At 40.8% G+C, this 13,720-nt stretch overlaps 1 protein-coding gene across 16 annotated transcripts in view; it reads left to right on the top strand.

Moving 5' to 3' along the window:
• Positions 1–13,720, top strand: part of ptprma (protein tyrosine phosphatase receptor type Ma) — a 176,272-nt gene that overhangs the window by 97,176 nt on the left and 65,376 nt on the right. For 10 of the 16 annotated variants that reach the window (XM_056738552.1, XM_056738554.1, XM_056738558.1 and 7 more), the window contains exons 10-14: positions 412–613; positions 1,159–1,261; positions 8,625–8,898; positions 11,659–11,695; positions 13,598–13,672. In XM_056738552.1, coding sequence (XP_056594530.1) covers positions 412–613; positions 1,159–1,261; positions 8,625–8,898; positions 11,659–11,695; positions 13,598–13,672 — 691 coding nt within the window. The remainder of the gene's footprint in view (positions 1–411; positions 614–1,158; positions 1,262–8,624; positions 8,899–11,658; positions 11,696–13,597; positions 13,673–13,720) is intronic. The other 6 variants (XM_056738562.1, XM_056738569.1, XM_056738567.1 and 3 more) reach the window with 1 other exon arrangement.

Genomic DNA, 13,720 nt, shown 5'->3' with positions numbered 1-13,720 from the left:
CCTGATGAGCCCAGACCCCCCCCCCATCGTTCCCATTGTGTCTTTAAATTGAATGTGTTAGAGTGAGATTAGACGGCTCTCCATTAGCAACTGAATGATTTATTTAAATCAAGCCCCTCGCCTACTTTTCATTAAGTTATAAGAGAAACGTGGGGCGTCTCGACTGGAGATCCAGAACAAAACCCCGCTCTCGCCCTTTAGAAAAGATTCAATCTCTCTTGTGATGCTTCTAACCTAAATATTACTGCTCCAAATCATGTAGAATCGGGAGACATGTTTTCTATTTGGATGAAAGATTGACGGACATCTTTTTTAATATCATGTGATGAGAGGAACATATAATGTGTGGGGTTAGGACACAAGAGGGTGTGTGATGTGTGACATCATGTGTTTGTTCTCTTTCACCTGTAGATCTTCTATAAGGCCGTGAGCTCATTTGACCCCGAGTTTAATCTGGCCAATCAGAGTGGGAAGGTGTTGAAGTTCAGCAACGAGACGTCACATGTGTTTGTGGGATTGTATCCTGGTTCCACGTACTCCTTCACCATCAGAGCCAGCACGGTCAAGGGCTACGGACCACCCGTCATCACCCAGTTCACAACCAAGATATCACGTAAGAGCATCACCGTTTCCATGGCAACAGAGCTAACTGTTGATGTGTGTACACTCCAGTGTTTCCATGCTGACTGTGCAGAAATAAACGCACACACACACACACACACACACACGTGTTCATCTGATGTCAAACATGCACACACGTGAGAAACAGTTTGTTAGAATGAGTCTCATTACTGACTTCTAGTTCATATGGCAACACACATCTCAGCACATGAGATTTCTTCTAACCCCGTTAGACCCGAGACATTATGCGTGACAGATGCAGGGATGTCCATCCCAGGGGACGCGGGGTCTAAAGGGGCTAATACATGATACTTTCATTGAAAAAGAGACACAAACACAGAAAAAATGAATATAATATTTTGTTAAGCAAGCTGTTCGGTCCAATTTCATCGTCACCCGCTGCTAATGAAATATTGTGTTTGGAATGGAAACACTGGGGCAAATGAGTTGGTTCTTTCTGTTGATAATCATCATAAACATGACATCACCTTTGAATGTTTCAATGTGTGTGTGTGTGTGTGTGTGAATGATGAACAGCACCCCGTATGCCCGGGTACGAGCAGGAGAGTCCTCTGAATCAGACCGACAGCACCGTGACAGTCCTGCTGAAACCGGCTCAGAGCAGAGGAGCACCCGTCAGGTCCGTCATCACACACACATTATCTGTGATAAGCTGTGGGTTCACAAACACAACGGCAGGTTCTGAAGCTCAAGCTGTTTAGTGTTGCTGGAGTTTGATTGGTTGATATGTTTGATCCGGAGTCTTCTCTTCAGAAGATATCAGACTGACATCTGCAGAGCTCACTGTGCTCAGTTCAACAAACATTTCTTTTTCAGATGTTGTTTGAGACCACAGACACATGAACATATGTAGTGTATGTGTTCTCATGGAATCGACTTGTAAATGTAAATCCATCCAAATTTGACCCATGGGAATGTCTAGACTCTTGTGTGTAACAACTGTGTAACAAACTGACGTGCGTATATCACACAGGGAACTTCTTCTCTTGGTTTGTGTGTGTACTAGATCAAACATCACATTCATTCCTTCTGTTCTCAAGCGTTACATCACGACATACCAAGTCTAATATCTCACTTCAGTCTGTACTGTATGAGCTGCAGAAGTCATGACATCATAAAAAAGGCTCTTGTCTTTGGAAACGCACGCTGCACTTTAGCATGAATTAAACACGCTGTGTTTTCACGCTTTCAGTTCAATGGTGAAAAATTGAAAAGCACATTGACTTTCTTCTGGCGTGAGGCCGTTTTAATGGAGGTGGACAGACAGGTGACAAAAGAGACCTGAGAGGCTTTTACAAGCGTCTTTCAGCCGTGATGAAGAGAAGATGGATCTGATCCCATGATTCCCTGGTGATGATGTCATTCCTGTCATTTCCAGCACCAGCGATGGGATTGGCCAGATGTAGATTTTTCTTGATGAAACACAAGACATGTTGATGAGCAGAAATATGACGGAAGGATGTTTACTGCCGACGAGCGTGAGATGGCACATTAACAAGAGGATTAAGATCGAGGTGTATCATTCAAAACATCACGTCTGAATATCATGACATCAGTGCAGATGTGATAAACACACAGACCGCTTTTACACCCGACCTTACATTTACTATGTGTGTGTGTTATTATACAATCAGTCCAGTGTCAATCTCACTACAATAGAGTAAACCTGTGACTCCCACAGACATTGAGGAGGAGTGAGATCAGATCAGATCAGATCAGTGAAAATCCCTTTGATGACGGTGTTTGTGATGTTTACACATTCAGAACACGTGAATGGAGGTTAAATGAAAAGAGTGGCGTGAATTATGACACGCTGACAATATCTCATCTGCTTTAGGAAAGAATCTCACATAGCAGATGTTTCATTGTGATACCCTGAGATTGCTTCCAGAAAGGATTTCTGTGGTTGTCAATCAAAAGGTTTGGGAATAAAAGCACTGGTGGTAATTGAAGGCGGGAGCACGTTGGCCGTGTTGGGTTATTGAGTAAAGATGCACTGATGTTTGATGACCGCAGGCTGGCGCATGAATACAGGATCTCACACAATAGAGAGATTAGCGTTCACCCACGCCGGGCCTGCGCTGGCCTGTCGTTGTACACAAACCATCGGCCGGATTCCAGAAGCCATTGGAGACGGGATCCGCCGTTTCATGTAAAGCTTTGTGTGCTGTGCGCTGCAGTGGAGCGTGAAACAGCCGCACTCTCCTCTATTTCTGGACACAATCGTTCCGTCTTTCCTCCCCCGGGCGTCATGTATCTGGCTCAGAGAGAAAAGGCATTTTTCCACTCTAGAGGAGCGATGTATTGTGGACGGGTTCCTTCACACGTCGTGCACCTTCAGGGAGACGTGATGACATGATAATATGGGCGGTGTCACAGCATCAGACCCAGGAGAACACTGACACAACACAAACCAGAGCATGGTCGTGAGAGCAGGTGTGACACAATAAGCACCTTTATTACTGGATGGATTGTTAGGAAACTCCATGTTGATTTCCCAAATGAGGACCACTTCAGCCGCTTTATTGCCTCTCATTCTCATTTCATAGTAGTTTCCTTCAAGATTTTATTAAATTTTGCAAAGACTGGCGACACTGTATAGTCTTTATGGAGCTTCAAGACGTTTATAATGTTCATAACTGTTGCAGTCTGTTGAGAACATCATAATTCAACAGAAAAATCTGAAGAAATGATATTTCACCATGATGAGAAAGTCGAGACATTTTCCTGAGAGTTAAAGTCCCAGTGAAATCAAAAATGACAATTCCTATTCTTTCATGAAAGATTACATCGTTTATTGTTAAGAGTTGATCAATGTGGGTCTCTTTTAAAAATCAGTGTGTCCTCATAATCTTTAGTTCAAATGTGAAAATGCACATATGTCAGACGGCTTGGGCGGAGCATCCGTTAACTCCTCCCCCTCAACTGTCAGACTGCTGATAGTTCCATTTCAAAATACATCCAATCAAATCACAGAAAAAGATGACAGCCACGCCCACTACATTGCAAAAGTGTTTTTGTCTTGTTTTCTACTACAAATATCAAGATGCATTTTCTTGAGAAGAAACGTGACCTCAGATATTAAGTAAAAACTATGGCAACTTCTGGTTCACAGGGACTTGAAGCACTGAACGACACTCACTCTTTGTTGATAACAGCATCTTTTTGAATTTTATTCCGTTTTTTCTTTAATGAAAGCTAAGCTTTGTTTAGCCAGAGATCATTTTCTCATGTGAGACTGTCAGGACATAAATATGATTTTCCTATTATCAGAATCCAGAGGTTCTTACCCAGAATTCATAGCTGTTCTCAGCGGGTATTAATCGTGGTGGGGATTTATGGGAAAGAGAATAAATACAGCGATCAGTTCTGCTGAACACTAGAGACTGATCGATATGTCCAATACTTGAGGCTTAAGTTGATATATGTCACGCCTAACACGAGTCCCAGATTAAACTCAGATCATGTTGAGAACTGACACACGTGATGTGTGCGGGCTGGAAGCGCTTGACGTGATGAATAAACGTCAGCGTCGGGCTCGCCGGCTCACTGCGGAGAAGATGTGTAATTGGTAAACGGTCACAGGAGCCGATGAAGCGTCAGGCGGGTGTGAGGAGGAATAATTGGTGTCAGTGGAGGTTACGCTGAGCTCCTCCGGTCATTTAGCAGGTGTTTGTTGTTGTTGATGTAGTTTGTATTGGGTTTGTGATCCTGTCGTGTGATGACTTCAGAAAACATCCCCATGTGCTTTATAATGACCGTGACCACACATAGCGCTCGCCGGGCTTCTCGTTGCCATGGCACCCATTCTCTCCACGCCAATTAGAGGAAGTGTTTCCAAGGTCGCTGATCCTGGAAGTCTGACTGTGTGGGGGAGATTAGAACTTTTTACTCTCTTTAACTGCAGTCACACCAGTTATACTCTCTTAATATTAAAACCTTTAAAAGACTTTGATAGAATGTTTTTCTAAAAAAAAAAAAAATTCAGTAATGAAGAAATCAGTGCATGCACCACATCATCTTAGATTCATTTTCTGGAGATTCTTGTGTAAGAAAACACAGTGTGATAGAATGTCAAATCAATCGAGTTATTTGTAAGTAATGAATGAACGGCTCTCAAAGCACAACCCTGCTGAAGAAACTATAGAAACCATTTAAGTGGTTATAATGGTTTTAAAGGGTTTTGAACTGGTTTTAATGGAAACTGATGGATTATATTGGTGGGATATTCAATCCTATTGGAATAATGCATAAAACACACTGCAAAAAGGAATTTTATTTTAGAATTATTGTAATTGCTTCTGTTGGGTTTATTTTTTCGGCAGGAACCCTGAAATTGAACCCAATTGAAACCATTGAAGAAGTTATGATGGTTTATTATGTTTTTAAAGGGATTTGTACTGGCTTTAATGGAAACTGTAATGGTTCTACTAGTATGTGATGGTTTCTGATGGGTTTCAATGTTTTTTTCTGCAGGGATAGAAACACGATAGACACAATTACAGAAATTTTAATGGTTACCATTATGAACCATTAGCTTTTTCCAATAAAACCATCACAAAATGTCTTTTTGTAGCGTGTTTTGGTCATTATTCCAATCCCACCAATAGAATTCATCATAAACCAGCATTAAAGTCTCCATTTAAACCAATACAACTCCTTTAAAACAGAATAATTATACAGATTCCTTAATGATTCATATCGTAATCATATAATCAAATCTTTGATTGATATATTTTATTTATATTCACAGTTAAATATATATAAGCTATGAAACATTTAATGTTAATAACAATAATAAAAGTACAGACAGTGTTAGTGTTGTAAGTGTGGCTTTGCACCCATGATGGTGTTTTTGTTTGTTAAACAGATTCTTTTCATTAGTCCTGTAATGTTTCGGAAGTTCTGATCCAGGCTTCTGGCCTGTGATGAAGTGTGTCAGGATGAGCTATTAAAGCAGGACTGAAGTCTGATCTGGGGTCTGTACATCACACACGGTGTCATCTCTTTAAAGTAATGGGTGGCCTTTAAGTTGGCTGTAAATCTTCAGAAATGGCCCGTGTCGTGTTCAGCGCCTCTCAGAGACTGAAATGCTCTTGAAGTTCTGCCCTTTGTTCTTCTCAGCGTAGGCTTGTGATCAACCCTTTTCTCACCAGCATCTCTGGCTGAAATTAATATTTCATCACATTCACTTTTACTGCTAAATAGCCGCTGCACTGTGATGCCTCACGCTGAAGGTCAAAGGTAAATATCAGCTGGATTATTTACAACAACATACTGTATCTCTGACATTTATCACACACCTCATCCTTACTGCATTTCACACAAGTATATTCTATTAGAATATAATATAACTGTACAGTATATTAATATAATACATATGTGATTAGAAGTATTAGAATTATCTTATTTAGCTTTTTAAATTGGGTTTCTAAGAAATGATTTTTTATAGATCTTTTTTTCTAGTAATCCCAGATGACTGGAGTCGTCGTGTTAATTCATTGAGATTTAGTGGCACATTTCATTTTTCATTTCATGAATGTGTTGGGTATGTACATTTACATGTATTCTTTTATCAGATGCTTTTATTCAAACCAACTTAAAAATGTCATATTTTGTTAAAAGTTGAATGAGCACATATTACATTTTAAACTTGTGTTTATTTTGCCAGTGAAATATAGTTTACATTAACATACATAACCTGTAAATGAATAAACTAAATTGACAAATATATTTACATAGTCCTCATGACATTGAATGTATCACACAACAGCAAAGCGTCACCTGAATCCAACATTTACTTCAGCACACGTGTGTATTTAAATGTGTGTTTTGTGTCAGATGTTTGACCTTCTTTCACTGGAGAGTCTGAGCTCATTTTCAGCGGAACATCGTGTCAATGATTAGTGAATTATTCTCCAACAGAATGTATTGATTCTATTAACCTTTGTGAAATAATCCACCCGTGTCTGATTAACCCAAACCCTTCTTAATTCAATTATCAATCTGTCTATTCACTCAGGAGTAATCTGCAGCTAATTACAGCAATCACACGTTTGAGTAGATGAGCTGTGAGCGGATGTGCAGGAGGTCGAGCTGACGCTTCTCTCTGCTTTGGACTTTCATCAGTTTTCTCACATTACACTGGTATAATGGGTGTAAATGCCAGTTCCCAACATTGTGTTTCACCATCTGACACCAAGCACACCACAGGACTTTATTTTGCTATGGTTTGATGAACACATATGATGTCCGTGTGCTGTGTTTCGCTCTCTATCTGAGCGTGATTCAGACGAGTTAAAAGAGCTTTGTGACCTTTAGGCGTTTGAAATATTAAAGAGCAAATGGAGTCTCGCTCTGGGTACTTGTAAAGCTAATTTGTGTCTGACAGAAGGAGAGAGAGAGAGCAGATTTGAGGAGAATGTGCTGAGGTTCTGTCTCTGCTGGTCTTTCGCTCTAATAAAGGGACTCGGTGCCCCGGACGCCAGTAATTCCAACTCCATTTAATTTAACCTGCGTGTCTCAGACAGAAGATCTCCTCGCTGAGGTTTCTGAGCCCCGTCAGGTCTCCATCCGTCTGGTGAATTAGAGAAAAAAGCCTTCCGGTCTTCTTTTGGTATTCCATTATTCTCTCTACATATGAAGCGGCCGCCCGTGAGCCCGGCTCATGTTGTCATTTCACTCTCTCATTGTGGTGTTTTTTTCTTGAAAGTCAAGATCACGCTGTGTGTCAGAGTTGAGTTTTTTGTATGTCTGGAAATAGGAGGTGTTTTTCATTTCCTCGTGCTGATAGAAATGAGATGTGGAGCGGGTTTCTCTCAGGCCTCGGGCTGCTGGATTCACACACTTCATTAAATCTCTTCAGTCTATGACTCTTGGCCGAGATGTGAACCTGCGGCTCCGGTGCGAGTCTAGCGCCGGCACGCCAGCGGATCACACAGTTTAAAGCCAAGCAAACATGAAGCTGGAGATACATCACATGAGCTCGCTCAAGGCATTCGATCAGTGATGCTGATGTAGCTCTGAGGTTTATTCGAGGAAAAAAAGAATGATATGAATTCTAGAAGTGTGGACTCAAAATAAACATTTAATTACCCATCATCTTATTATAGTAAAAGTGTGATATCCATGTTTTTAATTACCACATGGATAAGATATGGATTTACCAGAGTAAAACTGTGATTACTGTAGCAGAATCTGATGTTACTGTGGTTTAACTATAGTCACCATGTTTTTATTTATTGACTGTCAAACCATGAATCATGACTAAAATATAATCTTATACCATGGTCTGTTTGAATACTGGATTCTGATTGGCTGGTAGGTGTGCATTAAAAGCCGTTAACGCACGGGTAGCTCCAGTCAGTTTGATTACATTTAAAATGAACGGACAAAATAGCCGTCATTTTCATCTGTGTGATCTAGAATGACACCGTAAACATCAATAAAAGCTTGAATTTGGCAAATAACCCTGGTATAAAGGGGATAATCCTCCACTTCACAGCAGGTGGTTATTTGCCTCCATTAAAATCCTTTGATGCACGGCTAGCTGTGGATTATACCTTACATAAGTATTAATGGGAATGATAATTATATTCATTTAATACCGGATTGTACCTTGGTAAAAAAAGCCTGGATATTCGGTTTCAACCTATGGTTGAGTAAATTTGTCTTAACTTAAATTTATCTGGAAAATGTTCATATTTGAGCAAAGCATGGGTTGAAGCTAGAGCAATTTTTACCTGTAAAACAGTACTGTGGTAATACTATGTTTTTGTTTGTTTGTGTTGTGATGCTACTGTAGTAAAATATACATTGAAACTAACATGATATTTATGTGTTTTTCCAAAAAAATGTTTGAAGTTTATTGTTTATCAAGTATCATTTTCAAATCCAAATAAAGCACAGTATATATGACTGTATGTTATAGTAAAACTATATCACTGTTTATACTGACGTGTGTGTGTGTGTGTGTGGTGCAGTGTGTATCAGGTGGTGGTTGAAGAGGAGCGTCCGCGGCGTTCACGGAGAGCTGCAGAGATTCTGCGGTGTTATCCAATCCCCATCCACTTCCAGAACGCATCCGTGCTGAACTCTCAGTATTACTTCACAGCAGAGTTCCCTGCCGGCCGGATTCAAAGCCCACTGCCCTTCACCGTGGGAGACAACCGCACGTATGACGGCTACTGGAACCTTCCGCTGCTGCCTCACAAGAGCTACAGCATCTACTATCAGGCGGTCAGCACGGCCAACGGGGTGAGAGGTCAAACTACACCATCAGGAGAACAACAGCAGAGTTTAAAACACACAGAAATAACACAATCACACAATTCTGCTCACCTCACACTTAACACCAGTGTGAACCTCATCTTTGAGTGTAAAGACTAATGACAATCTTTGGATGATAATTAATGATCGCTGAAGCAGAAAACATTTCAACTGAACCCATTTTTTCTCTTTATTTATTGCGACGACTTCTGTATGAAGACTCTTGCAATTAAAATGATGGTGTTCACACACACGTAGTTTGTTTTCTCATGAGGTCAAGTGATGTGGAACTTTGATGAATCACATCTCTTGTGACCTGCACCTGCTCGTGTGTTCTCTCGCACTTTAAAATCAGCGCTTCAGTTTTCTTCACATGTTTCTGTTCTTTAATTGCTCCCAATTAGCAGAATGCCACCAATTACAGCCGGCGCTTTCTCTTCTCCCTGGTGACAGTAATGTAGAGAAAAACAAAAGTCTGTCCGCGCACAACCCCGGCGAGACTCTGCTGACCTTCAGCGTAAACGCTCTTCCATTTGCCTCCCGCTCCAATTATTTCCTTTTACAACTCACAGATTTATTTTGCCACTTTATTCTCTTCACAACAAAGTTGAAGAATGTTTTGGCAAGGTCTAATCACGGGCTTCTCTGGCTTATTAACAGCCCGGCCGGAATCTCACTTCATTTCTTTTCTTTTGGGGAAAATCTGCAGAAGTTTGTGTAAATCATTTGAAGGTGATAATGCTGCATGTGTTAGAGAGAGCTGAGAGCGATACACTTTAACAAATGAACACACAACTACTGCAGAGGATCCTCACCGCTCTGTTTATTCATTAATAAATCATGTTTTCTAAAGAATGGAGAAAGATAGTTGGTGAAACAGAAAACTTCAGAATGTGCTGGATGTGAAGAAACGACAGGAGCCAATGAGAGAGAAGTGCTGTTTAAAGAGCCGGTACTCAGACGTGATTCACTGATGCATTATTAACACTTCAATGTAATTGGAAATGAGAATGATCAGCCATCGCTCTTTTTTAGATGCAAATTAACCCAAATGAAAAGGCCATGCTTTATTTCTGAGAGAGAGACGCTTCATCCATTTGATTATTCACTGTGTCTAATTGGAGTCACTTGGCCTGCGGGGAGCACACACATGTGTATGTTCATGTGTGTGTGTGTGTGTGTGTGTGTTTGTCTCGATGTGTGTGTGTGTGTGTGTGTTTGTCTCGATGTGTGTGTGTGTGCGTGTGATTGTCTCCGTGTGTGCATTTGTGTGCGTGTGTGCATTTGTGTGCGTGTGATTGTGCGTTGTCTCCATGTGTGTGTGTCTCTGTGTGCTTGTGTGTCTATGTGTGTGCATGTGTGTTTGTTTGTGTTTCCTCTGTGAATACTGTATAAGTTGAGTGTGTAAGTGTGTGTGTGTGTGTTTTCTCTGTAAATATGTGTTCATTTTGTGTGCGAGTGTGTGAATCTTGTGAGACCGATGATATTTGCGTGTGGATCCCTGCAGATGGCTCATAGAAGGTCAGCTGAGCTCTGAGTGTTATTAGAGACGCTTCAGGAGAATCACCACACAGGTTACTTCACATCAAACTTCTTCTGGCCTTTGACTGCCTAACAGCACACATGACAAACACACCTCTCTGCTGACTTTTACAAAGTGTCTTACAGGGTTCTGAAAACATCAGGATGTTTAAAAAGACATTCACAGACATGTGTATTGGAAAGTGAGGGAGATATATCTTGAGTTATATTTTTCTCTCTTTGTGGAGGAGAATAATCTCACAGTAAATATATCTGTAATAATTCTCCATAAAAGGGAAGGAAGGAGTCGGGAACCGGAAGACATTTTAACAAAGATTTAATACAAATAATAACAGCCGGCCGCCGGCGAACAAAACATAAATACAAAACACTAGAACATAAATACATATACAAACACTTCGGGCCCGGTCCTCTCTCTTCGACGGTCCGGTCGCTCGTTCCTTTTATATGCTCCCATCTCCTACGTGATTCGAGGCCGGTGTGCGCACAGCTGGCGCTAATTCACAATTACTCACCGGACTCGAACCACGGTCTCGCCCCGCCTACTCCACTACAATATCCAATGCTGAACCATTGGTGTAATTTAAGCAAAAATCCTCACCAAAGTGATATACTGTGTGTTGATGAGAGAGTGTGTTGTGTTGATCATTTTGTGTAGATTGTCGTCCTGCAGTCGATATCTCACAGCGTTCTGCTCTGTAATACATCACACAGGTGTGATTGAGGGATTTAAAACACACGTCACCTCACTTGTCCTCCGCATGAATATTCAACACCTCAGTGTCTGTTGGGTTTGTGTGAGCCGCCGCTGCCGCCCACCGTTTCACTTCTACAACCATCAGTGGTGTTTGATGGCTGTCTGACAGCTGTCTCTCTCTCTCTCTCTCTCTCTAAATCTCTTAAACACACACACAGATCTTGTGAGCAGAAGTAATCAAGATTTTTTCAGTCAATCATGAAAAGTGGATACAGAATTTGAAAATCATTTAATAGGAATCACTGGGCCGGATGTTCAGTTTTTGGACAGAAATAAATGGATTTAAATGATTATACTCAATGTCTCCTACGTGATGTTGTTTAGGAGACAGATTTATATAATACATGTTTTCTGTTCCTTCAGTTGAGCATTGTCCTTACAGATCACATACTACATGTCATGTGACAGAAAAATAATCCTCTCTCTCTCTCTCTCTCTCTCTCTCTCAGGAAACTAAAATCGATTGTGTTCGTGTGGCTACTAAAGGTGAGTGTGATTGAAACATGTTCCCTTACGGCACTGCAGATTACTACAACACACCTGCTCACATCACTCACAAATAACCCAAACACTCACTGCATACTACACACTTTTATAAAAACAGTATCCCTGCGTCTGAAATCACCTACTTCCATACTATATAGTAGGCAAAATGAGTATGAGTGACTAATGTTATGTCTGAGGCTGTAGCCGATGTGTGTCAAATATATAAAGTAAATGATATAATAATATCGTTAAACTTCATGGCGGATGTTTTAAAACATTAAAAACAAGTCCTGAAGACATGTACTTCAAAGAGCATACGCGTCACATGATAATAAAACATGGCAGATGCAGTATGTCAGTAAATGTGTTTATACATCTCCTACTCAAACTAAATAGAACGTATTGTTTTAACGGTCGATAGGTAGTTACTGTCACAGTCTGAAGCTGATCACATCTCATCTTAGTTATCATCGTAGAAATAAATGTCTAGATTAAAGTTTAGTATTCCACACTGTACGCTCTAAAACTGCACATTTTAGAATATAGTTCTATTCAGAAAACTGTCATTCTGTCCAAATGTTAAAGGTTGTGTATGAAAGCTTCTTTACAGCGATGTCACAGTTGAAGCAAAGTTTTTTAAAAGAAACATTTCTGTCTTTAATAGTTTACAGAATCATTTTGAATTATAAAGAAGGTTTGAGTTTAAACCCTTGAACCGTCAGCTGAGACAGAAGGTCAAACTCACGAGTCTGTTAAATCTGCCGTTGTGCTCTAGTGCCACAGAAAGTGCGACTAAAGATGCGACGTGATCACACAGAAATGAGCGGTTGGGTACGGACGGACGCGAGGCGTTTCAGGGCTCTGTAGGGAAACATCACAACAGATGGAGAATGACTCCAGTGAAACTCACGTGACTTTATGTATGTGAGTCCAGAAGCCAGCGAGCGAGCGTGGAGCTGTACTTTCTGACCTCGTGTGGACCATTAGGAGACGTGGAGCGGCTGTTAGCAGCGCTCGCCTCAGATCCGTGTGCTGTTTGAGATTTAATTGAGGACAGATGGTACATAATCTATTTTCCTGTCGACGTGCCACGTCTCTAATGGTGTCAGGCCTGTTCTATGCAAATGAGAGACTGTGCTTTTAGTTTTCAAGACAATTGGGATCAGGAAAAAGCCATCTGATGCAGTTCCTGTGTACTCTGGCGTACAGTAAATCATGTCACACAGCTCTTACAGCTCCACATCCTAACAGACCTCACAATACCAGTGATGAGAAATTGAGATTTAAAAAATATAAATATAATGTTCCGTATAGAACGCTTAATAAAAAAAAAACACATTTCAGTTGAACACTACTGATGAATCTATAGAGACATTCATTAAGGAATCATGGTACTCCCATGATGCATTGCAGGTGATGTTACTGATTCTCCTTGCACTGTATTCACACTCCTTCATGGAAAAAGTTTTTTTTAAATGAATCTGAATTTAAATGCCATGATGCTGAACAGCTTCATGAAGAAGAGGTTAAATATAAGATGTATTTGTTAAAGAACACAAGCTGTTTTAACTCACTGAGCATGTGAAATCAAATCTTTCTGTCTTTCTTTTCCTCTGTTCCAAACTCTTGACATCAGCATCAGTGTCTGTGGCCTACGGTCTTCTGTCTTCTGAGGCGTATCCTCTCAATTCAATCTATACTTCTTGTGATTTATTTTGTGTTATGAATGTTAAGCACTGATGGCCTAACACACTGTCTGAGTGTTTGGAACAGAGCGTCTGTCTCTCGGCTCAGCATTGATAACCCTGCACATATAACATGCCTCGGCCTCTCTTCTCTCTCTCTCTCTCTCTCTCTCTCTCTCTCTCTGCATGTTGTCCTGGATCTCTTCTCTTGTTGTAGCTGCAATTATAGTGACACAGCTGACCACCCCGTATGTGCGCATCGCACCCGCTGCGGGCGACAGCCAACTAACAGGTATGAACTTATGTGTCTACCTCACTCTCTCTGTGTGTGTGTGTGTGT

This window comes from Triplophysa dalaica, chromosome 23, assembly GCF_015846415.1.
Source record: "Triplophysa dalaica isolate WHDGS20190420 chromosome 23, ASM1584641v1, whole genome shotgun sequence".
Classification (NCBI taxonomy): domain Eukaryota; kingdom Metazoa; phylum Chordata; class Actinopteri; order Cypriniformes; family Nemacheilidae; genus Triplophysa; species Triplophysa dalaica.
Note: the sequence above shows the minus strand (reverse complement) of the source record. Positions and strands in the feature narration are given on the sequence as shown.